At 38.5% G+C, this 26,176-nt stretch overlaps 3 protein-coding genes across 7 annotated transcripts; 2 read left to right on the forward strand and 1 right to left on the reverse strand.

Annotated features, from left to right (window-relative positions):
• Positions 1–65: 65 nt before the first annotated feature.
• LOC135734649 (uncharacterized) lies at positions 66–9,793 on the forward strand. The gene is made up of 13 exons (XM_065253522.1): positions 66–206; positions 327–397; positions 1,627–2,090; positions 2,199–2,269; positions 2,437–2,524; positions 3,016–3,086; positions 3,268–3,318; positions 3,456–3,792; positions 4,929–5,029; positions 5,140–5,190; positions 5,432–5,807; positions 5,904–6,083; positions 9,656–9,793. Exons 1-13 carry the CDS (start codon positions 153–155, stop codon positions 9,724–9,726), a joined length of 1,986 nt encoding a protein of 661 aa, XP_065109594.1. The 5' UTR covers positions 66–152; the 3' UTR covers positions 9,727–9,793.
• A 329-nt stretch (positions 9,794–10,122) lies between these two features.
• Positions 10,123–19,547, forward strand: LOC135734650 (uncharacterized). 5 transcript variants are annotated; one of them, XM_065253526.2, is made up of 15 exons: positions 10,123–10,263; positions 10,384–10,454; positions 11,684–12,159; positions 12,264–12,334; positions 12,873–12,923; positions 13,088–13,235; positions 13,360–13,430; positions 13,617–13,667; positions 13,809–17,713; positions 18,015–18,069; positions 18,160–18,336; positions 18,429–18,478; positions 18,571–18,625; positions 18,718–18,915; positions 18,971–19,547. In XM_065253526.2, the coding sequence occupies exons 1-9, from the start codon at positions 10,210–10,212 to the stop codon at positions 13,821–13,823; spliced, it is 1,008 nt and encodes a 335-aa protein (XP_065109598.1). In that variant the 5' UTR covers positions 10,123–10,209; the 3' UTR covers positions 13,824–17,713; positions 18,015–18,069; positions 18,160–18,336; positions 18,429–18,478; positions 18,571–18,625; positions 18,718–18,915; positions 18,971–19,547. The 5 variants fall into 5 exon arrangements, with proteins under 5 accessions (XP_065109598.1, XP_065109597.1, XP_065109596.1 ...); XM_065253525.2 differs by having other exon boundaries at positions 18,718–18,793; positions 19,029–19,547; XM_065253524.2 differs by having other exon boundaries at positions 13,809–15,287; positions 17,478–17,713; positions 18,718–19,547.
• Positions 19,548–23,375: 3,828 nt separating this feature from the next.
• Positions 23,376–25,799, reverse strand: LOC141282642 (uncharacterized). The gene has a single exon (XM_073815881.1). The coding sequence runs from the start codon at positions 25,797–25,799 to the stop codon at positions 24,747–24,749; it is 1,053 nt and encodes a 350-aa protein (XP_073671982.1). The 3' UTR covers positions 23,376–24,746.
• Between the last annotated feature and the right edge of the window lie 377 nt (positions 25,800–26,176).

A 26,176-nucleotide genomic window follows, 5' to 3' on the forward strand; every position in this document is an offset into this window, starting at 1 on the left:
CTCTGATCCCAGTTCAGCCGACCCTCAGATGACTGGCATTTATTTGGTCAGCGTTGGACAAAAGGTTAAAACAACCTTTCCTATCCTGAGGGCAGACACCAGTCTGCATATTTTGGATTTTTGCGAAGAAGATTCAGTCGATACCGTGCTGAATGCTCGCACCAATCCTGCCAATCCCAAGCCAAAGGATGCGTCATCTACTAGCGGTGAGTATACTGTCATTGTTCCCTTTACTGCGGTTGGAGTTTATATAAATCAATCACAGATTCGAACAAAGTTTTTGTGTTTATCTTGATCTGTGCTTTCTGATTATAATATTGATACAGATGAGGTGCCTGGGGCGATTGGTTTTACCAGCAGGATGCACCAAGAAAGAGAAGACTCCGATGGCAAACAGGTAACAAACTCAAATTTCTTTCAGCAAACATTGTGCTCTTTACATAAAGATTTATGTTTTCTTAAAACAGATGTTAAAAGAACCGAGCCCCTAAGGTGACATTGGAGTAAAAAAATCTAACGTTTAGTTTCATGTGCTCACGCGAAACCTTCATGTGCAGAATTTTCTTTAAAGTTTAGTTTCACGTGCGCCCGCGAAACTAAACTTTATTTTTTTTTCTCTATGTCCCCTTAGGGGCTCCGTATGAAAGAGTTAACCGATTGTAGATTCTCAAAGCTTGAAAGTTATGTGTAGAATGTCAGGTGAAAAAATAAACTCGCTAGCATATTTTTCCAGATGATGCCAAATTTAAGACTGGCATCCCATCAGGTGAGATTGAAGTGGACAGTGTAACTTTAACGCACACCGCACAGTAATTGTGTGGATTTTTTGGCACCTGCAAATGTGATAACCATTTAATGAAGGTCAATAAGGTTTTAAAGTAAAATTGGGTGAATTTAAAGCATTAAAGGGATAGTTCACCCAAAAATGAAAATTCTGTCATCATTTTCTCATCATCATGTTGTTCTAAACCTGTATAGATGGTTTCAGCAGTAAGAACATAAACACGTGGCTTTCGTGGTCATCACGTAACTTCCGGTAAACTCTGCGAAGAATAAATAACAACAAAGTCCTTGTAAAGTAGTTTATTTATTTAACAAACAAAATACACAACACGTAGATTACATAGGAACCCAAAACATTTGTTATTTTCGACGAGGTATTTGTTTAAGAGTTCAGCAACTAGTCAGACCATCAAAAAACAGAAAACGGAAGTAAAGTTCTGACCAGACGCTTATCGCGTCACCGCACGTGCAGTATGTATTTTTTTCTGACCAACACAAAAGAAACCATTGACTTCCATTGTAGGGAAAAAAACAATCATGAGTCCAATTCACTTCCATAATAGGAGAAAAGAATGCTGTAGAATGGGGCTAATGAACGGTTTGGTTACACACATTTCTCAAAATATCTTCCTTCATGTTCATCAGAACAAAGACATTTATACAGGTTTAAAACAACATGAGAGTGAGAAAATGATGGTGAACTATCCCTTTAAATGATTCTTGACTCGCCCTTTGCAGCAGTTTAGATTAAGATATCTGCGATATACTACGCTTTCATGCTAAACTCATTGAGAGAGAACTTTGAAATGAACAATGAATCATTGTTTGTTTGTTTGGTTTTAGGGAAAAAACAGCAAAATCCGTTAAAAGAAAAATTGCAAAATTTTTCCGTACAATGGGGAAGAAGATTATGAGCCCCTTTGTTCACTGCTTCGGGAGGAACAAAGTGGTACCTTTCATACCCTCCCCAGAGCTGAAACCGGGGAATCCGGGGAAGGCCAATGATGATCTGGTCAAATCACAGATGAAGATCAGTTCCGGGATGAAGGGTGATGATAATATTGCCCATCCCGTGGCAAAGGCAGACTATGATCTGCCAAATACTACAAAGACTGTTGATGTATCGTCCGCCACCCAGCATTACACTGGCACTTCTTCTGTCAGTATTCCTCAGTCTGTCATCCTGAGGGCAGATACCAGTCTGCATATTTTGGATTTAAGCGAAGACGATTCAGTCGATACTGTGCTGAATGCTCGCACCAATCCTGCCAATCCCAAGCCAAAGAAGCCAACGTCATCTACTAGCGGTGAGTCTAGTGTCATTGTTTACCTTTCTGCAGTTGGAGTTCATTTAAATCAATCAAAGTTTTTGTGTTTTTCATGATCTGTGCTTTTTGATTATGATATTGATACAGATGAGGGGCTTGGGGCGAGTGGCTTTACCGGCAGGATGTACCAAAAAAGCCATGAATCTGCTGGCAAACAGGTAACAAACTCAAATTATCATTGATGTGTAAATTCTATAGCAGGAGTCTCCAACCTCTTTGTGAGCAAGGGCTACCACAATGGATAAAACATTGTGGTAGCTCTTCTAGAGGGCTTCTTTTTGATATAGTCTCCTCAAAACCTTTTTGTTTTTACTTGTTGATAAAGGGTTTCATTATTCCATGTGAACCCAAGGAGAAGACAGAAACCAACCCTGCCAGTCCCAAGCCAAAGAAGCCAGCCTCATCTACTAGCGGTGAGTCTACTGTCATTGCTTCCTTTCCTGCTGTTGGAGTTCATTTAAAGGTGCTCTAAGCGAATTCACACGTTTTAGACCATAAAACATTTTTTGTTACATACAGAAAACATCTCCTTACTATCTGCTTGCTGCCGGTCCGCTGATCAAACTGTAAAAAAACGCGATCTCTGTAGACAGCCTAGGCTCCAAAAACTGCAATAAAAACAAAGTGGCCAAACCTACAAACAGAAACCATAACAAAGTGTTCCAGCCAATAAACGACAAGAAGGATTTGAGGGTGGGGGTTGGGCGCGTTCATGAAAGCACGGGAGGGAGAGGGAGCGGGAGGAGTTAGCTATGCTCCGTTTGTTTGAAAACAGTTCAAACATCAACAAAAAGTTACGTCACACAGATTCGCTTAGAGCACCTTTAAATCAACCACAGATTCTAACAGTCAAAGTTTTTGTGTTTATCATGATCTGTGCTTTCTGATTATAATATTGATACAGATGAGGTGCCTGGGGTGATTGGCTTTACCAGCAGGGTGTACCAAGAAAGAGAAGACTCCGATGTCAAACAGGTAACAAACTCAAATTTCCTTTGGCAAACAATGTGCTCTTTACATAAAGATTTATGTTTACTAAAAGCATTAACCGAGTTAACCGATTGTAGATTCTCAAAGCTTGAAAGTTATGTGCAGAGTGTCAGGTGAGAAATAAACTCGCAAGCATATTTTTCATGTTTCTTTTATGTATTTGCAGGTCAACATCAAGCAAGTTTCAAAATGGACCCGTAACCCCTGCATTAATATTGTAAGTTATCAAAACAAGTTTGTTAAAAACATTTTGTTTTATGTAATCTTTTATTTATTTATTTCAATATAGTGCTTATTGCTGTAAATAGAAATGTGTAGACATAAATTATATGAATTTTATCTTAATTTTATCAGAAGGCTGACAATAATCCAGGCAATGCCAAATTAAAGACTGGCACCATTCCCAAGGCAAAGGTTGGCACCGGTGTTGGCAATCCAGTTCGAAAGCCTGTTGTTATTCCATGTGGTATCATGGTGAAGGCAGACCCCAAACCTGCCATCCCCAAAAAGACGGCTGTTTTTCACAAGCGTGATAAGAAGGTGAAGGCAGACCCCAAACCTGCCATCCCCAAAAAGGCGGCTGTTTTTCATAAGAGTGATAAGGTGAAGGCAGTAACCAAACCTGCCATTCCAAAGAAGACAGCTGATACCGAGGTGAAAGCAGATACAGAGGAGCTCGATCCGGCACACAGTGAGTCTACTGTTATGATTACTTTAAATTGGTGGATCTTAATCGTTTTGATGCCTTCTTATTTTCCACAGAAATATTTGACGGCTCCCCTACTCACCATTTCTACTCAATTCATTTTTCTATAGCTTGTCATAACTTACAAAGATGTATTTTTGTTATAGAAATATACAGATATGTTTTAGCTTATTTCATTTCTTGTTTTATCTTGTTTGAAATCCTTTTAAGTCATCTTATGGCCCCGTTGGAAGTCTTTTGGGCCCCAGCCCCTGTCCTTTAGAAACAACGCTGTAATGCCGAGTTCAGACTGCACGATTTTAGCCCTGATTTTGACTCGACGACAGGTTTTAAGAAATCGCAGACAAATGCCCGAAATCACAGGCAAATCGATGCTCGTGCACACGAGTGACAATCACACAGTGTGAATGATAAAAGACGCGTTCTGAGAGAATCGCCGACGAGTCGCCGACACCGTTGAGATATTTGGCATGCTAAATATCTGGACCGGTCGGCGATTCAAAATCGTGCCGTGTGAAATGTGTTTTGACTGACAATAACATCGGCGATGACCTACAGCCAATGAGAGAGCAACATACAGGGAAGCTGGAAGTTCAGGGGAGGAGTCTCTCAAAACATTTCCTCCTTCATAATCTTTATTTCTTCTTCTTTCTGCTGCAAATGTGCGCACATGCAATTTGTATGGTAAGCTTCTTGCGAGCTACTATTTTTAATAATAATCCCAGTCTCACGTGAGAGCTCCGGTCTTGCACTCGTGACCTTGCGTTGTTTCCTTCGCGTCACTTCTCAGCGATTCTTCTTACGGTAAAGTCATGCAGTATGAAAACACTTGTCGCCAATCCATCATGCAATCTGAAACAGCAGCGATTGAACGCTACCCCAGATAATCACGCAGTGTGAAACCTAGGTGACCCAACTAGTTTGAAAATCACGCAGTCTGAACTCGGCATAAGGATGAGTTGCACCAACAAACCCATGATTTGCTCTAAACTCTGCTTAACTTTATTCTTTTTGGTCAACCCATAAACATGAAATGCGGCATTGTTGCTGTTTGAGTTATTATACTAAATCAAAGGTTCTAGCAACCGCATACATTTTCATGTTTTGTGTCTGTTTTTCAGGAACCTTGTTTGATGATTATTGTATTGATACAGATAATCCGCTTGGTAAAGGTAGCTTTGGCACTGTGTTCCCGGGGACATGTAAATCTGATGGCAAACCGGTAGGGCACTCAAACTTATTTCAACAAACATTGTGCTCTGTACAGATTTGATCAAAACATTTGTTAAATCAGTTAACAGATTGTAACTCAGTGTTTTTCTCTATTTGCAGGTTGCTGTCAAGTTTGTGAAACGAAAGCAACCAAACCGTTTCTTTAGTACGGTAAGTTACAGTAGTTGTTTAAGTGCTTATTACAGTAATTAATATAACTGTAGGTAACATGAAGCACAGTTTAACAGACACTAAAATGCTATAACCACCAAATTATATTAAGTTGGAAAGGCTGTATTGTTTATGTTTACAAATATAAAAGATTGGAAATTAAGCCTACTGTAGGTTCAATACAAAAACAATATTTTTTTTTCTAAAGAGCAACTTTTTAACAACTAATGTTTTTCTTCAGCCTGGATCTGGACTGGTTCTTACAGAACTAGCAGTGTTGCTCAGGTTAAAGGAAAATCCAAACCCTTATGTGATCAAACTTTATGACAGCTATGAGGATCCGGCTTACTTCATACTCGTCATGGAGCGGCCTGATCCTTGCACGACCTTGCATGAGTTTATTAAAATTCAACGAGGTCTTCTGGAATCAACAGCACGCACTCTAATGCGTCAGGCAGTCATCGCAGTGAAACATTGCTTTAAGCATGAGATTTTTCATACTGACCTCCATGCTGGCAACTTCCTGGTGGATAAAAACAACATGCTGCTGAAGCTGATCGACTTTGGGTGCTGTGACCGATTAAGAGATACAGCCTATGCATACGAAGAGTATTTGGGTGAGTTTTTTTCATATCATAGTGTAGTGTGGCAATCTGCTTGTAGTGACTTATTGATCATGTGACTCTTTCACACAACAACTGTCTTGCTTACAGGGGCACCGGCTTATCGGCCACCTGAGGTCCGCAACAGGGGCAGATACCACGCCATGTCAAGCAGTGTCTGGTCTCTGGGAACTCTGCTCTATTATATGGTTAATGAAAACTTGCCCTTTCCCAAATATGGGCCGGTTACTGAAGGCATAATAAACCATGAGAATGACTATTTAACAAAGGGTAAGTAAACGGCACAAACACAATAGGTCAGTTAAGTCTCTGATCAAATGCACAGTATCTGGGAAAGATAGGTTGAAGTCATTAAACATTATCAGAGCATTTGCAGCATATGCAGGACAAACTGTTTCAATATTTTTGCTTTCCCTGCCAAAACAAACATCCTGTAATATACCAGCAGAAAGATGTGATTCATAACTACTTAGCAGTTAGTAAAACTGACAGGTCAATGCTCATGATAGTTTAATAAAATATGGGCAGTTTAAAGTTCTGAAAATAGGCTGCATAATATTTGAGCTATATATCCTGAAGATCCATGTTGAGATATACATTATATTAAACATACATTATATTATTAAAGAAACTCTGTGACCTTAGGTTCACGTGATCAGGGACTTTATTTAGTCTTTTAATTTAAAAGGATGACGATAATGTTTCCACATGCCTTAACAGTTTATATGAAGATCATTTTCTTTTCACTATTCACATATCTTAGAAACTTTACATTAGTGATCAACATTAGTGCTCTTGATTAACCAGATTTATCCTAAAACATGCACAGAGATTCAGGATCTGATTGAGAAGTGCCTGACCATTGATCCAGCTAAACGACCAACTCTAGACCAGATGTTAGAACATCCCTGGTTTAAAAAGGGTGAAGAGCTAGAAGGAGGGATGGTAGGCCATTTAGTCCAACATTACTATCAAATATGAGGTATTGCAGTGGTTCCTCTGTGTGTATTTGGTATAATAACACTGCTAAATCTGCTTCTTCTAGTCAGCCGAATTCCGTCAGATCATGGACGAACTCAGGCAGAACACCGACAAAGCCAGTTAGACCATCAAGGAAGTCAGTAAGACCATTAAGGAAGTCAGAGAGACAAATTATCATTGATGTGTAAATTCTAGAGCAGGGGTCTCCAATCTTTTTTGTGAGCAAGGGCTACCACAATGGATAAAACATTGTGGTAGCCCTTCTGGAGGGCTACTTTTTGATATAGTCTACTCAAAACCTTTTTCTTTATTTTATTTTACTTGTTGATATGTTTTAATTCAATTCAATTTTATTTATATAGCACTTTTCACAATTGTTTCAAAGCAGCTTTACATTAATAGATGTAGGAAAAGCATAGAAAAGCGAGCGTAGTAATAATGTAACTTATACAGTAAAGTGTTTAGTTAAGCCAATGGTGGCGGACTCTCCATGGGATGAAAAAACCCCTAGGAGAAAAACCCTCCTGGCTAGTCCAGGGGGAAAACTCCTAGGAGGAGAAAAACCCCTGAGAGAGATACATATATATATATATATATATATGTATATTATCCAGATGTGAATGCTTTGTTCTGGACAAACTAACTATTGCGGGATAAGAACATTTACTGGACATTTAATGTGAACGTTTGTTAAAGCTGCCGTCGGCAACTCTGGAGGATTGAGCAGTTTCCAAATGTTTACAATTTCATCTCCCTCCCCCACTACCTCCGAGCCACCTCTCTCTGAGCTCGTTCTCGTCAGCGCGTGTGCACCAGTATTATTGTGAACGCATACTTAGCAAGAATACTTAGATTACTTACATAACACTCCAAAATACAATCAATGGTTGATAAAGCACAATTACCTGTTGAGAAGAAATGTGGCAAGCTCTGCATCCAGCTTGAACCCTTCAAAATCTCGTAGATTCCCCCACCTTTCAAATGCTGGTCCAATATTGATCCTAGTTTTATTACGGTCACGGTCGCTTTCTATCTTTGTTTCCTTCTTTTTATTTGTTGTTTTCCTAGCTCTAGTTGTTAACCGAGAAATCGGAAGTTTGTTAGTGAAAGTTCTCTCCGCCATCACGCTGTTCAAACCAAAACACCTATGAACTTCAGGCGGATGCACGTGATATTTCAACGCGCGCGAGGGGGATAGGGATCTGTGGCGCGTGCAGGTACTGTGATTGACAGGCAGATTTTACACAGCCCTGCACTAATTGGACCAGATGAACCAGCCTGCGCTGATTGGACCAAATGAACCGGGAGCGGTGGATTTTTGCAAAACAAATAACAGGCTCTAGGTGGAGCTAGAAGCGCGGGTTTTTTTCTTAAACAGTCTAATTTATGTTGTTCTATCGGAGCATAGTGTTGGTTTCAGTGAATATGATCAAAAAATATGATCAAATAAGTTGCCGACCGCTACTCGAACATTATTTGGTAAATCATTCCAGAGCTTGGGGGCTAAGTAGGAAAAGGATCTACCATCTTTAGACACTTTTGATACTCTAGGGATAATTAAGTGGCAAGAATTTTGTGATTGCAGTGCACGTGATGGATTTTATTCTAATAGTAATTCTTTAATATACGAGGGTGCTAGGCCATTTAAGGCTTTGTAGGTGGTTAGTATTATTTTAAATTGTATGCGATATTTAACTGGTAGTCAGTGTAAGATTCCAGAATTGGACTTATGTGGTCATACTTTTTAGATCGAGTAAGCACTCTTGCGACGGCCTTTTGAAGTAGCTCAGGGTTGTTTACCTGATTTGCGTGACATCCCCCGAGTAACGAGTTACAATAGTCTATTCTAGAGGTCATAAAAGCGTGGATAAGCCTTTCTGCATCTGATGCAGACATCATATGACGTATTTTTGAGATATTTCTAAGAATGCTGTGCGACAGACATTGGAGATGTGACTATCGAAAGATAGATTGCTGTCGAACATCACGCCTAAGTTCTTAACCGTGGAAGATGGCACCACAGTGCAGCCATCTATGGGCAACTTGTAATCTGACATATTATGTTTGGAGCGATTTGGTTCAATAAAAAGTATCTCTGTCTTATTGGAGTTAAGCATAAGAAAGTCATGTGCCATCCAGTCACTAATATTGCTAATGCGGTCTGCTAGCTTAGAGAACTGGTGTGTTTCACTAGGATGTGACAAGATGTAAAGCTGGATATCATCCGCATAGCAGTGAAAACTTATGTTATGTTTCCTGTTAATGTCTCCTAGAGGTAACATATATAACAAGAATAGGATAGGGCCTAAAACTGATCCCTGTGGTACGCCATATTTAACCGGGGAATGATAAATGACTCTTCCTCATTTACATAAACAAAGTGATAGTGATTGGATAGATACGATCTAAACAAGGCTAACGCCTGACCACTGATGCCAACATAGTTTTCTAGTCTATTGAGTAAGATTGTGTGATCTATTGTGTCAAAGGCTGCACTAAGGTCTAGTAATATAACGATTGGTATTTCTAATAACTGCTAGTTTGCAAGCTGTTGGAACGTATCCTAATTCTAGCGATGAGTTAAAGATATTTAATACTGGGTCTGACACTACAAGGAATACATCTTTAAGTAATTTTGTGGGGACGGGGTTTAACATACAGGACGATGATTTGGATAATGTTACTAATTTAGAGAGCTCTTCTATTGTTGTAGCTTTAAATGACTCAAGATGTTCGTATGGTAATCTAGTGTTAAATGTAAAGTCTGCAATATAATGCGCTTTCATGCTAAACTCATCGAGAGAGGATGAGAGAGAGATCTTGAATGAACAATGAATCACTGTTTGTTTGTTTGTTTTTAGGGAAAAAAAAACAGCAAAATCCATTAAAAGAAAAATTACAAAATATTTCCAGACAATGGGGAAGAAGATAAAGAGCCCCTTTGTTCACTGCTTCGGGAGGAACAAAGTGGTACCTCTCATACCCTCCCCAGAGCTGAAACCGGGGAATCCGGGGAAGGCCAATGATGATCTGGTCAAATCAGAGATGAAGACCAGTTCCAGGATGAAGGCTGATGATGATATTGGCCATCCCGTGGCAAAGGCAGACTATGATCTGCCGGATACTACAAAGACTGAGGATGTATCGTCCGCCCCCCAGCATTACACTGGCACTTATTCCATCAGTAATGGACTTAAGGCTACTGATGCCCAAGCCTTAACCAAGCTGGGGGCAGAGAAACGTCTGACCAATTTCGGCTTAAACTCTGATCCCAGTTCAGCCGACCCTCAGATGACTGGCATTTATTTGGTCAGCGTTGGACAAAAGGTTAAAACAACCTTTCCTATCCTGAGGGCAGACACCAGTCTGCATATTTTGGATTTTTGCGAAGAAGATTCAGTCGATACCGTGCTGAATGCTCGCACCAATCCTGCCAATCCCAAGCCAAAGGATGCGTCATCTACTAGCGGTGAGTATACTGTCATTGTTCCCTTTACTGCGGTTGGAGTTTATATAAATCAATCACAGATTCGAACAAAGTTTTTGTGTTTATCTTGATCTGTGCTTTCTGATTATAATATTGATACAGATGAGGTGCCTGGGGCGATTGGTTTTACCAGCAGGATGCACCAAGAAAGAGAAGACTCCGATGGCAAACAGGTAACAAACTCAAATTTCTTTCAGCAAACATTGTGCTCTTTACATAAAGATTTATGTTTTCTTAAAACAGATGTTAAAAGAACCGAGCCCCTAAGGTGACATTGGAGTAAAAAAATCTAACGTTTAGTTTCATGTGCTCACGCGAAACCTTCATGTGCAGAATTTTCTTTAAAGTTTAGTTTCACGTGCGCCCGCGAAACTAAACTTTATTTTTTTTTCTCTATGTCCCCTTAGGGGCTCCGTATGAAAGAGTTAACCGATTGTAGATTCTCAAAGCTTGAAAGTTATGTGTAGAATGTCAGGTGAAAAAATAAACTCGCTAGCATATTTTTCCAGATGATGCCAAATTTAAGACTGGCATCCCATCAGGTGAGATTGAAGTGGACAGTGTAACTTTAACGCACACCGCACAGTAATTGTGTGGATTTTTTGGCACCTGCAAATGTGATAACCATTTAATGAAGGTCAATAAGGTTTTAAAGTAAAATTGGGTGAATTTAAAGCATTAAAGGGATAGTTCACCCAAAAATGAAAATTCTGTCATCATTTTCTCATCATCATGTTGTTCTAAACCTGTATAGATGGTTTCAGCAGTAAGAACATAAACACGTGGCTTTCGTGGTCATCACGTAACTTCCGGTAAACTCTGCGAAGAATAAATAACAACAAAGTCCTTGTAAAGTAGTTTATTTATTTAACAAACAAAATACACAACACGTAGATTACATAGGAACCCAAAACATTTGTTATTTTCGACGAGGTATTTGTTTAAGAGTTCAGCAACTAGTCAGACCATCAAAAAACAGAAAACGGAAGTAAAGTTCTGACCAGGCGCTTATCGCGTCACCGCACGTGCAGTATGTATTTTTTTCTGACCAACACAAAAGAAACCATTGACTTCCATTGTAGGGAAAAAAACAATCATGAGCCCAATTCACTTCCATAATAGGAGAAAAGAATGCTGTAGAATGGGGCTAATGAACGGTTTGGTTACACACATTTCTCAAAATATCTTCCTTCATGTTCATCAGAACAAAGACATTTATACAGGTTTAAAACAACATGAGAGTGAGAAAATGATGGTGAACTATCCCTTTAAATGATTCTTGACTCGCCCTTTGCAGCAGTTTAGATTAAGATATCTGCGATATACTACGCTTTCATGCTAAACTCATTGAGAGAGAACTTTGAAATGAACAATGAATCATTGTTAGTTTGTTTGGTTTTAGGGAAAAAACAGCAAAATCCGTTAAAAGAAAAATTGCAAAATTTTTCCGTACAATGGGGAAGAAGATTATGAGCCCCTTTGTTCACTGCTTCGGGAGGAACAAAGTGGTACCTTTCATACCCTCCCCAGAGCTGAAACCGGGGAATCCGGGGAAGGCCAATGATGATCTGGTCAAATCACAGATGAAGATCAGTTCCGGGATGAAGGGTGATGATAATATTGCCCATCCCGTGGCAAAGGCAGACTATGATCTGCCAAATACTACAAAGACTGTTGATGTATCGTCCGCCACCCAGCATTACACTGGCACTTATTCCATCAGTAATGGACTTAAGGCTACCGATGACCAAGCCTTAACCAAGCTGGGGCCAGAGAAACGTCTGACCAATTTCGTCTTGAACTCTGATGCCAGTTCAGCCGAGCCTAAGATGACTGGCATTTATTTGGTCAGCGACGGACAAAAGGTTGATGAAACAGGCGAGTCTACTGTCTTTGTTTACCTTCCTGCTGTTGGAGTTCATTTAAATCAAAGTTTTTGTGTTTTTCATGATTTGTGCTTTCTGATTATGATATTGATACAGATGAGGGGCTTGGGGCGAGTGGCTTTACCTGCAGAATGTACCAAAAAAGCCATGAATCTGATGACAAACAGGTAACGAACTCAAATTATCATTGATGTGTAAATTCTAGAGCAGGGGTCTCCAACCTTTTTGTGAGCAAGGGCTACCACAATGGACAAAAAATAGTGTTAGCCCTTCTGGAGGGCTTCTTTTTGATATGGTCTACTCAAAACTTTTTTGTTTATTTTATTTTACTTGTTTATATGTTTTTATGTTTTGATAAATACATATTACAATTGAGACAATTAATAGAATGTGCTTTGGCGGGCACCTCACAGACTCTGTGCGGGCACCACGTTGGAGACCCCTGCTCTAGAGGTAGTTAAGCAATTGTGTCTCATACTGTGGCAGATTAAAACACGCTTGGTGAACAGAGTAATGAAAAAAGTTTCATTATCTCTATATCTGGAGCAAGTGTTTATGTGCCGTACCCTTCGCTAAGGGCCGTCAAGGGTGCATGGAAAATGGCCAAATTTTTGATTCTCAAAGCTTGAAAGTTATGTGTAGAATGTCAGGTGAAAAAATAAACTTGCAAGCATATTTTTCATGGTTTTTTTGGGGGGTTTGCAGGTAGCCATCGAGCAAGTTTTGGAATGGAAACATAATCCTTACACTGATACTGTAAGTTATCAAAACAAGTTTGTGAAAATTTATTTTTTATGTAATATTATTTATTTATGCATTAATGTGTTATAAATATATTTAGTTGATTAAGTGCTTATAGCTGTAAGATTGGTAGAAATTTGTAGACAGATATGATATCTATTTTATCTTAATTTTATCAGAAGGCTAACAACAATTCAGATGATGCCAAATTTAAGACTGGCACCATTCCCAAGACAAAGGGTTTCATTATTCCATGTGAACCCAAGGAGAAGACGGACACCAACCCTGCCAATCCCAAGCCAAAGAAGCCAACCTCATCTACTAGCCGTGAGTCTACTGTCATTTCTTCCTTTCCTGCGGTTGGAGTTCATTTAAATCAACCACAGATTCTTACAGTCAAAGTTTTTGTATTTATCATGATCTGTGCTTTCTGATTATAATATTGATACAGATGAGGTGCCTGGGGCGATTGGCTTTACCGGCAGGATGTACCAAAACAGCCATGAATCTGATGGCAAACGGGTAACAAACTCAAATTTCTTTCAGCAAACATTGTGCTCTTTACATAAAGATTTATGTTTACTCAAAACATATGTTAAAAGAGTTAACCGATTGTAGATTCTCAAAGCTTGAAAGTTATATGTGCAGAGTGTCAGGTGAGAAATAAACTCGCAAGCATATTTTTAATGTTTCTTTCTGTATTTGCAGGTCACCATCAAGCAAGTGTCAAAATGGACCCGTAACCCCTGCATTGATATTGTAAGTTATCAAAACAAGTTTGTGAAAAACATATTGTTTTATGTAATCTTTCATTTATTTATTTAAATATAGTGCTTATTGTTGTAAATAGAAATTTGTAGACATAAATTATATGTATTTTATCTTAATTTTATCATCCAGGCGATGCCAAATTAAAGACGGGCACCATTCCCAAGGCAAAGGTTGGCACAGGTGTTGGCAATCCAGTTCGAAAGCCTAGTGTTATTCCATGTAGTATCATGGTGAAGACAGACAACAAACCTGCGGTTCCCAAGAAGACGGCTGGTTTTCATCCACGTGATACCAAAGTGAAGGCAGACCCCAAACCTGCCATCCCTAAGAAGATGCCTGTTTTTTAGCAGCGTGATACCAAATGTGAAGGCAGTAACCAAACCTGCCATTCCCAAGAAGACAGCTGGCCCCAGTTTTGAATTTTTGATTTGAAAGTTGATAGAAGTCACTCTATCAAAAGAACCTCTACAGACCAGTACATGTGTTTAAGTGTTAACAAACAGCTGCAGGGTTCTGTTAATAAATGTTGGTTTACCCTCTGTTTAGGCAGGGAAGATTAGCATAACGTGCTAAAATTTGTGTTATCCTCTGTTTATCAGAGAAGAAATTTTGGTTATCCTCTGTTTAGGCAGAGAAAAATTTGGTTATCCTCTGCTTCGTCAGAGAAGAAGCTTGGTGTATCTTTTGTGTATCAGGGAAGAAGCATTTTGGTTATCTTCTGTTTAGCCAGAGAAGTTTGGTTTAACTTGTTTACCACAGATTGTTAAAAGAAATCCACTTTAAGGAAATAATGGTTAAAAGGCATCCTGGACTGATTCCCACAACTGAGAAAGGTGGACTTGCAACCCCTTTATGGTCAGACAATGAGTTTAGCTCAATCCTGAATAATCACATGGATTCTATTGTGTCAGAATCAGTTAGACAGAATCTAACACAGAAATTTGGTATTGATCCAGATAGGACGTGGACTCTTGAAGAGTGTAAGAAAGTTTTGGGGGCCTGTGTTAGAAAGAACAACACAAAAGGCATTATCTACTGTTACAGAGAATGCAGTTTGGCTTTAGCTGCAAAGCAAACTGAGTGTATTGCAAAACTAGAGAAGAAAATTCAAGATTTGTGTTCTCATGCTATCTCTCCTAATGAGAAGATAGGCCATGACATGTCTTCACTAGAAGACAATCAGAAACAACACTCAGATGTTCATCCTGACTTACAGTCTGTTAGACAGGAACACAGTGTTTGTGTTAATCACAGAAATAATACAAGTGACAAAACATGTGATTCAGTTAAGGTGTGTGGAGCAAGGAAAAAGGCTCAAAGTGAAAATGTTGGAACTGTATTTCCTTCAATGTCAGTAGTCCAGCTACAAGATGTAGCCCCAGAAACAATAGATAGACTTGCTGAGAGTTTAAAAGGGGGATGAGTTTATTTAGAATTTAAGATGTTGATAGCTCCTATGTTGACAGGGACAGACTAGGACACATGGACCAGTGAGGAGCCCAGGGCAGAACCGAATGCAATAAGCGTCGGGGGCCAAACCCTGTGGTGAAGATTCCCTCATAGCTTTTTCCCCTCATGTAGTTCATCCTCACCTCACCTGGTCCTTAGGTCAGGGTTCCCGCGTGGTCTTAAAAAGTCTAAAATTCAGAATGTTAAATTTAAGGCCTTAAAAAGTCTTAAAAACACCCAGATTTTGAGCCTAGGTCTTAAATTTATTTTACGCAAGTCTTAAATTTCTTACCTCCATTCATTCCCGAAAAGCTTTGTCCGCAGAAAATATAATAGTAATTTAAAACGCTGAAGAACTAACTTATTCAGTGGCGGAGGCAGAAAGTGTATGATGGGTGCGTATCTAAAAAGAAATGTTCCGCACTTTGTCATAATCCACGCAAATCATGCCATAAGCTATATTTCAGGTGTTGTGATCTGACTGTATAATACTGTGGGGTTTGGCGAGAAACAACCCTTAAATTTAGTTTTTTATAAGCAAAAATCTTTTTCGGGGTAATTTAACCAACTAGCCCGTGGCTTACCTGAGCATTTGCCAGGTTCTGAAACATAGAGGACACAGAAGCGGAAAAAAATCATCAACACTGCTTTATTGAAAATCAACTTAAACAGTCGGGCCGTCGAGTCACGAGTCACCAACAGCGTGTCAACTTTAGCGTTAAACAGTTTTATATTTTAGACTTTAATATTGCTCTCTGCTGCAATGCACTCGAACCAAACGCGCTTCCCCTTCAGCTCTCCACAAACAGCAGCGATTGGTGGACGGAAAGCAAGAAAGTACCGTAATAAACCATATATTTCCAAAAAGCACAATTGTCTTCTTTCAGGTACAATTCAAACTTTTTTGATAGCGCAAATGCTTCAGGAGTTACGGTTAAATCAATAGCGGTAGAATCAGAGACCTGTAGCCTCTGGAGCTCGCATGGGCAGGCTGCTGCATACGTTCATCAAGCCTGGTTTATTTAACTGAGCATTACATTCGCAAGTCATAAGCATATTAGAACAATTTACAATTAAATAAGAATAATAATTAATATTTTAAAGTTAATTTCAATGTGAATATTCTGAAATAAGCCAGTCTTTACAGCCTTCGGATTGAGAAACAGTCAATGGATAACGTTAGCAACACATAACAAACCGCGAACAGCTTTTTAATGGTAAATTTCGTTTTCTTAATGCAGTTTCATCCGTTATTGTGTGTAATTAGAAAGGCTATTAAATGTGATGACGGATATATAGTGCATATTTATGCATAAAACGTACGGGTGGAGTGTTTTTGGCTCCGTGATTCTGCTGGTTTATTCAATTAAATGCAATAAATTAATTTATTAATAACTTGCATTAATATAATGCATATATTAATGCTTTTAGGGATTAATCATAATTGAAAATGATCTTTTGTTCTTAATATATTTATAAATCAAACAGGCATAATATACACAGCACACAGTCAGTTGTACATTATCAACAGGCTAAGAATAATAATTATGAATTAAAACATTATGAATTAAACATTATGGGGTGGTTTACCGGACAGGGATTAGTTTAAGACAGGACTAAGCCATATTTTAATGAAGTATAACTAGTTTTAACAAACATGCCTTACTAAACACATTACTTTTGTGCATTTTTATGTATTTTAAGATATGTCAGTGCAAGTTGTTTTCAGTAGTCTAATCCCTGTCTGGGAACCCCCCCTATAAGCTTACATACTACACAGTGTGATGCATTTTAAAGCTTTAAAGTTGTATGAGGCAGTGTAAAACTAGGCACAAACCAGCAGCTGACCATACTAAGAGATCTCATTTTAGTGGATTTTATTTGTCAAAAAACATTGTTGATAGAATTTTATAAAAATACTACTTACAGATATTTGTGTGATATATAGATATTGTAAATTAATGCATTTCTTGACTATTAATTAAGAAAAATCTTAGCTCTTTGCCTTTAACTCAATGTATTTCAATGGCTCATGAGCTTCCAGGAACTAACTGAAGTCTCCATGAATCACGTGACGGCCGAGCTTTTTGGGCTTCCATTGTCAGAAGTCTCTTCCTAAATGGCTGTGGGTAGAATAGGGTTAAGCATAATGTATTTTCATGTATTTTAATTATCTGTTTTAATACTGTGTTTATTTTATATTTTTCTATAACTGAATCAATAAAAATAGAACGTTTTGAGAATTTCTGAGATAATTCGTGTTAATCTTAAATTTTACTCATAATGGTCTTAAAAGTTCTTAAAAAGGTCTTAAATTTAACTTGCTGGAACCTGCAAGAACCCTGTTAGGTGTCAAACTAAAACAGACTAGGTTAAAAAAATAAAAATCTATACGATCACAAGGAAGTTAAAATGATATGATAACAAGGATATTTTAAACATAAAATGTAGTATGAGAGTACTGCTCTTTCGTGTCTTTCTTTTTGTGTTGCAGATACTGGACATGACAGTGACACCCTGGTGTGAGTCACCCTGGATGCGTTTACACAGACCCCATCTTGCCGTAATGGTTATCTGATTAAAGGGTAATGATCAGGAATGCGTTTACAGCTGTCCTTTCTTGCCTGACTGTAACCTCTCTTTCATGTTTATATTGTAATCTAAAGGCATTGTTTCCATCTGAAGGGACTGCCCCCTTCGAATGGGTTTAAATGTAATGCATGTATACCCAAAGTCAGACTTGGTTACTGCAGCTCCCCTCTATGCTCTGATTCCAAGAACGCTTTCTGCAATAAAGACTACTGCTCGAGGAAATCCAAGTCTCCTGGTCTTCGCTAAAAAAGTTTCCAACAATTGCCAATCATTTCTCTTTTACTTTGTTCACAGTTTTGCCATCAAAGTCAAACTCATCAAATCCTCCTCAAAACAAAACAAGTCAAAGGTAAGATAAAATGTGTTTAAGAACAAAACTGCATTAGTAAGAGAGTATATTTTAATACTTATCAAATCATTTCTATTTTACTTTGTTAAGGGATATCAACATCAAGTCCTATACAATAGACCGGTGTTGTTGGGTAACTCCAGTATATAGTTTGCCACCGTTTGCCACTGAACCTGCATTAACGACGACAGTGGGGCCTCTGGCCTTAGTCAAACGGGTTGGCACGCATGGTCACCAAAATCCTCCACAACACAAAACAAGTCAAAGGTAAGATAAAATGTGTTTAAGTACAAAACTGCATTAAAAAGAGAGTATATTTTAATACTTATCAAATCATTTCTCTTTTACTTTGTCCACAGTTTTGCCATCAAAGTCATCAAAATCCTCCTAAAAACAAAACAAGTCAAAGGTAAGATAAAATGTGTTTAAGAACAAAACTGCATTAATAAGAGAGTATATTTTAATACTTATCAAATCATTTCTCTTTTACTTTGTCCATAGTTTTGCCATCAAAGTCAAAGTCATCAAATCCTCCTCAAAACAAAACAAGTCAAAGGTAAGATCAAATGTGTTTAAGAACAAAACTGCATTAATAAGAGAGTATATTTTAATACTTATCAAATCATTTCTCTTTTACTTTGTTCACAGTTTTGCCGTCAAAGTCATCAAATCCTCCTCAAAACAAAACAAAGTCTGCGGCTGCGCCGACTGCCGCCAGAATAAAGTAATGTACACGATCAAAACACTATCAAAACTCTGAAAAGTGACACGGATGCAGCAGAAAATTGATAATTTGGGCATTTTAAACAGATTAAAAGATTAATGGACGCTTTTTTTATTTTTGAGGTTGCTTGCAAAATCCATTTGGCTCAAAAATCCGAGGGGGCACGTGCCCCCTCAGTTTCAATGGGCATGACGCCTCTGCATACACTTACAAGGAATAACTTTCTGTCTGTCAGGACCCTCCTCCTTCTGGACACTCCTGCCTCTGGACCCTCCTCCCTCCATCAGATGACCAAACATTTGGAAAGATGACACCGGCCCTGCAAGGACTTCAGACAATGCCTTCTTTAGATCATAAACTGTTTACAATGTTTTAAGTTGTAATGATTAGAAATGTGTTTTTAATGTGTATTTTACATGTGTACTTTTGTGTCCTCCTGTAAAGCCGCTTTATTACATAAATGTTAATTGACATGTACTTGAATGTAACTACTCAACAAGGTATACATCATAATCATACTTCAATAAATTTCAATATCTGTCAATAAGAAAGCTATTAAAAATATAAACATTTTATATTCTAATTTAATGATTGTAGTATTATTTTATGATTGTAGTATTATTTTATGCCCTCTTATGTATGCCATATTATGTAAATATTGAATCACACTATGTTTTGTTACTTGGAATTTGTTCTTGTATCTTATATTTGTGATTATTGCAATAAATAAACAAAAATACCTTACGTTTCTCATACTCTGCAATGTCTCAAAAATAAAAAGGTAACATTTTTCACTATTTAGTGTCTGTAATGAATTATTAGTCCGGTGGCGTAGTGAAAATACCGTTACCGAGGTGATAAAAGCACCAAATTTTGCATGGTGTTACCTTAGGGTCTATAGTGTAATTTTGGCCTAGGAGCCCTCAGAAAATATCTTTGTAACATGTCATATTAGAAGTATACATTTATCAATGAAATATGCTTAAAAACACAGCAATTTCCAACTTCCTGCACAAGATAAAGAATTCAAATGAATCCTAAAGGTGAAATTTTATATATTTATCTAAGAGTGTATGAACTTTAGCTTCAATACATGTCAAAGTATTAGCAGTGTGATCTTTATTGGCCCTGTAATTGATAATTATGAGTTGTTACAGTTGCATTTGCAAAGAGGTGAGCAGTCTAGACTTGCTTTGCCACATTTCCAGGTGGAACAATCCCCCTTACAGCAATATTTGATAAGTTCTCTGCAGGCTGTGGGGACTTCTGGAAGTGTCATCCAAACAGGTTCATCCAAATGTTGGAAGTGTCATCCAAACGTTGGCGTTTCATTGGCTTTCCCCATCCAGATTCAACAGGATTTCCCATGTTCTTCTTTGTCGCTTTCATAAGCTTTGAATTGTTAAACTTTAGGTGGCAAGATTTGGGCCAAGAAGCAGAATGTGATGCAAAATTGCTAGCAGTTTCATCATTCCCAAAATAGAGTTTAGTTGGAAGATTGTCAATCGCCCTGAATTGCTTGACATTAGCAAGAAATGATCTATAGGCATCAGATTTATCACCACTAGTCCCAGGTGTCTGCAAGGGACATCTCAGGGGTTCAGAGGTGTCTTTCTGGCAAATAATACACAGAGCCCAGATCAGCTCCATGTTGAAGTCTCAGAAACTAATGTTATTTAAGCATAAAAGAACAAACAATTCAAGATATTCTGACCTGTACGTCTACAATAGGAAACCAAAATAACTGAAAGTACATTTAGCTATGTACTGTCACACAAATAGGATTTAAAGTGATGTGATGCAGCCTAACATAAAACTAATGACCAGACCATGTACTCAGAAAATAGCGATATGAATGACCTAGCTGAATTGAAAAATTAAAGAGAAAACCAAAATCTCTTAACATTGAAGCATTTTTGCTGGCTTTTTTAATAATTCCGCTTATATTATACAGGGCTTTTTGAGGGTTTTTTTAGGTATAAGGTGTCTCAGCACTCTATTTTACACTTATTATTTGGAAGATCTACTGGCCGGAGTACAAATTAACAAAATTAAGCTTATGCAGTGGTCTTAAAAGCCCATTACCCTGAACGTTTTACTTGAGAGGAAAAAAAACAAAAAACATTTTTTATGAATATAGTTTTTTAAGTGCTTTGACACTAAATTTTAATATTTCAGCTGGGCTCCTAGGCTGAAATCATTCAGGAGGTCCTAAAGAAGCTTCATGTAAAATTTGGCGCTTTTATCACCTCTGTAACGGTATTACCTTAATATGTGCACTACCCAACTGGACTATATCATCAAAATATGAACATGAATAACTCTTAAACATCACTCACTTATCATTGTAATGGTTTTCTCAAGGGCCAAAGTTGAGAAGAACCTGTGGCCTAAGGCTTAACAGTGTAATATATGTTAAATATTGCCTTAGGTTTTGGACATGTATTTAAAAAAACAATACATAATCACCGGTCATAAACATAATCACCAATACATAAATCATATAATACATAAATCACCAATACATAAAACACATTATTGAGCTGTCCCAACTAACAGCTTGCACTGAAATATCTTAAAACATTCAAGGGCCATTGATTTGTCAAGATACACACCAGTGGCATGTTTATAAAAGATGCATAAATGTCTTAAATGAACTAAGGCCTAGTCCTGGCTTTAGATAATATGTACTAATTAAATCTTTTGTCTTTACTTTGGGTTTAGGGAATGACTGGGGAGCACATGGGAAATCAGCTGAAATAATGACTGACGTGTTGATATCTACTAAGCAAGGTACACATCTGAAATGTAAAGATGATAAATTATTACAATTGTTAAACATAAATAAATTTTTCTTTACCACAGAAACTCTCACCACCTATGCCCAGGAAGCTACACGGTATCATGATAAATCGATTCCCCACCAGAAAGGGATTTTTAAGTGATGGCTGCGCCTCACAACTCTTCACTGACCACTGCCTGCATTTATGCGTCATATAGTCAACAGAAAAAAATCTGACTGTACATGGCACAATAAGTTTTCAAAAATTACAGCTGAATGAATACATTTAACTCCCATTATGTTTTAGATTGATTAGCAAGAGGAAAGTGTATTGACAGTGTATTCTGGTTTCTCCAATGGTTTTTATTTCAAAATCAGTATTTCAAAGTTTTTGTCTTCACTTGCCATGGTTGCATGTGGCATGCTTACTGATTATGTGAAGACTCAAAGATCTTGACAAAACAAATCAACTGGAACTAACTGTTGAAACATTGTAGATAATACAGATATTACAGTATGTTTTCCAATAAAACACTTTAAAATGTTATGCATTCTGAAAAGCTCTAAATGTCTTGGAATAAAAGTGTTCATAAAGCTTTACATTTTGTATAAATAATGTAATGTTAGTTATGATGTTACTTCATATGCTGTGTAAAAGTAAGCAATATTACTGTTTGTAATAATTGTTAACTCATAACACACCCCTAAAATGTGTAGCATGATGTCGATTACATTGTGTATAAACAACATGCTTGAAACATGATTGACCTTTTAATAAGCATAATAATTTCAACGTCATAGTAACATTAAATGAACTATTCTTAATAAAGACTAAACAATATTGAAGATATGGATTGTTGTAACTTCAGATTGATGTTCTGTTGCATACAAGTAATTTATTACGTTTACACAGTACAAAAGTGGAGAGGTAGACTAAAGTATATAATATCTAAATAACAAAATGACACACGTAATCACCTAAAAACTCAATTAATTGCCTTATTAAATACACAACAAAAACACATTTCAATTTGATGTTATTGATTACTAAGTTATCTGAATGTGAAACATATTTTTTAAACCTCAGGATTAAAAACAATTGACATTACGTTATTACGGTGAGTGCAACTGGTGTTTGTGTTAAGCTATCTTACCCGATTGCTGGATGCTAAGCTGGTACGTCACGTTAAGCTAATTAAAAAAATCTAAGAACGAGATTTGGTAGATCTCACCACCTAGAGCATCATTTATATACTACTATATTAAACGGATAAAAAATACACCAATTGTAATTTTAAAGGGGACAGAGAATGAAAAAACATTTTTACCTTGTCTTTGTTGAATAATGGTAGTCTACCCACATTCACAAACATACAAAAAGTGCAAAACATGCTGTACTGACTATGTACTAACAAAGTCTGGTACTGGTTGCAGATACGGTGGATAAAGTTTTGACGTGTGCCCGTGCAGCTTACACCAATCAACACTGAGACATTGCGTATTATATTATCTAGCAAGTTTATTTTCCTTTTATATATTATACAGCGGCAATAACTTGACTCATAATACATACCAAAAACAACAAACCCTATTGTTCCCTGTAGCAAGCTAAACACAAAGCACAGTCGAAAACTGTTTGCTTCCCAAATTCGCAACACCTGTGTCTGGATTTCCCTGAGGTTAAATCACCCGGGCTGACCCGAGATCAGCTGAGCCACAAAGCTCCTACTAGTGGCACATGGCAAAATTACATAATACAAAATAAATAATACAAAATGAATATGGCTCATACACTCTGGCAGAGCAATTACACCAAATTCAAAAAGAGCCATAGATACCAATAATATAGCCTCCATGAAATAGGAACCAATTATTCTTTAGCTTCATTAAGCAAGCATATTTTAGTTATTGGTCGTTCAATGATATTTGTCTTCATCTTCAAACGAACCACACGTACCAGACCTCTCTTGTCAGGGAAGGTTTCCAGGACTCTTCCTAGCATCCATGACCCACGTGGAGCTGTGGAGTCCACAACCATGACCAGGTCTCCAGGAACAAAACTCCTCTTCTCCTGGTTCCATTTTTGACGCTCCTGTAAAAGCGGCAAGTACTCACGGATCCACCTCTTCCAAAAAAGATCAGAAATGTATTGGGTTTGTTTCCACCTTCTCCTTGCGTAAACATCCCTTTTATCAAACAGTCCTGGTGGGAGAACTGGTTTTCCTTTAAGGAGTAGCAGATGGTTTGGTGTCAATGCCTCGAGATCATTGGGATCCTCTGACAGTCTTGTAATGGGGCGATCGTTAAGCATAGCTTCAGCCTCACAGAGCACGGTATGGAACCCTTCGTCATCCAAGGTTTGCTGACGGAGCACAGAACACAAGATCTTCCGGATCATCCGTATCAGGCGCTCCCATGCACCACCGTGGTGTGACCCAGCAGGAGGGTTAAAATCCCACTTAATTCCCCTTTTGGACAAGGGTCTTTCAATACGGTCATGATTCAAAGAGGTTAAGGCTTCTCGCAACTCCCTTTCTGCACCCACAAAGTTGGTGCCATTGTCAGATCTCAAATGTGTGACTTGTCCTCTTCGACAGATGAACCTTCGCAACGCATTGATGCATGAATCCGTATCAAGGGAATATGCCACTTCCAGGTGCACAGCCCTGCTAGTCATACAAGTGAATACTACTCCATACCTTTTCACGATGCTACACCCTCTTTTTACGTCAACTGGCCCAAAGTAATCCACGCCAACGTTAGTAAATGGCGGAAGATCAGGAACCACGCTCTCTTCTGGTAGGTCTGCCTTTTTTGCTCACCAGGTTTTCTACCAAGGAGCTTACAAATGAGGCATTTGGATATGATCTTCCTTACTGCAGTAGGTCCACTTGTGATCCAGTATTTTCTCCTTGTAGCAGAAAGAACATGATTTCTACCACCATGTCCAAGCTGTAAGTGGACATGACGAAGAATGAGATCGGAGATATGTTGGTCCTTTGATAAGATAAGAGGGTGTTTAATGTCCTCAGGGATTGCTGCCCTTTTAAGCCGACCCCCAACTCGTAGAAGTCTTCCATCCAAAACAGGATCCAATTTGAGGAGACAGCTACTTCTTGGCACTTGTGACTTGCCAGAGGCTAGTGCAGCAAATTCAATGGGGAATCTCTCTTACTGGCAAAAAGCGATTATGGAGGTCTCAGCCTTTAGGAGATCTTCCAAAGCCACCTTCTGATTCCCAAGTGATGTTGCGAAAGCTTGCATCTCCTTTTGCACATCCAACCTTGCTGCTCCACTTGTGTTTGCACGCTCCAACTCTTTTCTTTTTTCTTTCAGTTTAAACAGGGTTTCTTTCAACTTAATGAGCCATGCAACTGCAACTTTCAATCTTTGCCAATCAGAGAAATGGGTTATCAGTTGCGATGTGGCATTGATGTCAGCAAGTGTCGCATTGACCATCAGACTTTTCTTTACTTCTGGATCGTCGGCAGTGACACTTGTATCTACAGGAAATGTTGGCCACATTTCTTCAGGTTCCAGTAGGAATTTTGGGCCTTCTATCCATCTTTGCTTCATAAGATCTTCGGCCTTCAATCCACGTGAAGCATCGTCAGCAGGGTTCAGGGCTGTGGGAACGTATCTCCACTGTTCAATTTCTGAGTTAACCCTGATGGTGGTTACCCTGTTTGCTACAAAGGTTTGAAATCTTCTGTCCTCATTCTTTATGTACTTAAGAACTGATGTGCTGTCAGTCCAAAAGCAAGTCTTTTTTAATTGAAGCTGGAGCTCTGATTGAAGCATCTTGTCTACTCGTACTGCAACAACGGCAGCGGTGAGCTCTAAACGGGGAATGGTGACAGTCTTCAAGGGGGCCACTCGGGCTTTGCCAAATAAGAAAGTAACATGAACCCTCTCTTCCATGTTCTGCATCCTCAGGTAAGTAGCCGTACCATAGCCGTTCTCGCTCGCGTCAGCGAAATGATGCAATTGAGCACTGACAGTCCTCCCAAATCCTGCAGGTTTCACACATCTGTGGATCTTGAAATATGCCACCTTCTCAAGATCTGTCAGCCATTTTTTCCACTTCTGCTGGAAAGCTGGAGGTATTGGATCATCCCAATCACATTTTGTCCTACACAACTCCTGCAACAGCAGCTTGGCCGGGAGTACTATAGGTGCCAGGAACCCCAATGGATCGTAGACTGAACTGATAATGGATAACATGCCTCGCTTGGTTGCTGGCTTCTCTTTGACTTTCAGTTTGAATTTGAAAGTGTTCGTCTCTAAACACCACTGTAAACCTTAAGCTCTGTCCAATGGCAGCTTATCCCTGTCCAGATCAAGCTCATGCAGGTTCTTAGACTTGAGATCCTCTGGGAGACCCTGTAGCACTTCTCGACTGTTACTAATCCATTGAGTGAGGGTAAACCCTCCTCTACTGCAAATGGTTATAAGGTTCTTAACCATAGTGACTGCCTCCTCTTCAGAGGGCAGACTCTTCAATAGGTCATCCATATAGAAGTTTCGGTTGACCGTTTCAATCACTTCTGTTGGAAAGTTGGCCTGATTGTCTTCAGCGGTTTTTCTAAGAGCAAGACAGG

The sequence above is a fragment of the Paramisgurnus dabryanus genome, chromosome 1, assembly GCF_030506205.2.
Source record: "Paramisgurnus dabryanus chromosome 1, PD_genome_1.1, whole genome shotgun sequence".
NCBI classification, from domain to species: Eukaryota; Metazoa; Chordata; class Actinopteri; order Cypriniformes; family Cobitidae; genus Paramisgurnus; species Paramisgurnus dabryanus.

Excerpts from the sequence above, each read along its gene's own strand:
- LOC135734649 (XM_065253522.1), top strand. The coding sequence starts at position 153 with ATGCTCGCACCAATCCTGCCAATCCCAAGCCAAAGGATGCGTCATCTA. Across the intron at positions 207-326 it reads GGATGCGTCATCTACTAGCG|ATGAGGTGCCTGGGGCGATT; the intron begins GTGAGTATACTG and ends ATATTGATACAG. Across the intron at positions 3,319-3,455 it reads GTAACCCCTGCATTAATATT|AAGGCTGACAATAATCCAGG; the intron begins GTAAGTTATCAA and ends TAATTTTATCAG.
- LOC135734650 (XM_065253523.2), top strand. The coding sequence starts at position 10,210 with ATGCTCGCACCAATCCTGCCAATCCCAAGCCAAAGGATGCGTCATCTA. Across the intron at positions 12,335-12,872 it reads ATGAATCTGATGACAAACAG|GTAGCCATCGAGCAAGTTTT; the intron begins GTAACGAACTCA and ends GGGGGTTTGCAG. Across the intron at positions 13,236-13,359 it reads GCCAACCTCATCTACTAGCC|ATGAGGTGCCTGGGGCGATT; the intron begins GTGAGTCTACTG and ends ATATTGATACAG.
- LOC141282642 (XM_073815881.1), bottom strand. The coding sequence starts at position 25,799 with ATGTTATCCATTATCAGTTCAGTCTACGATCCATTGGGGTTCCTGGCA.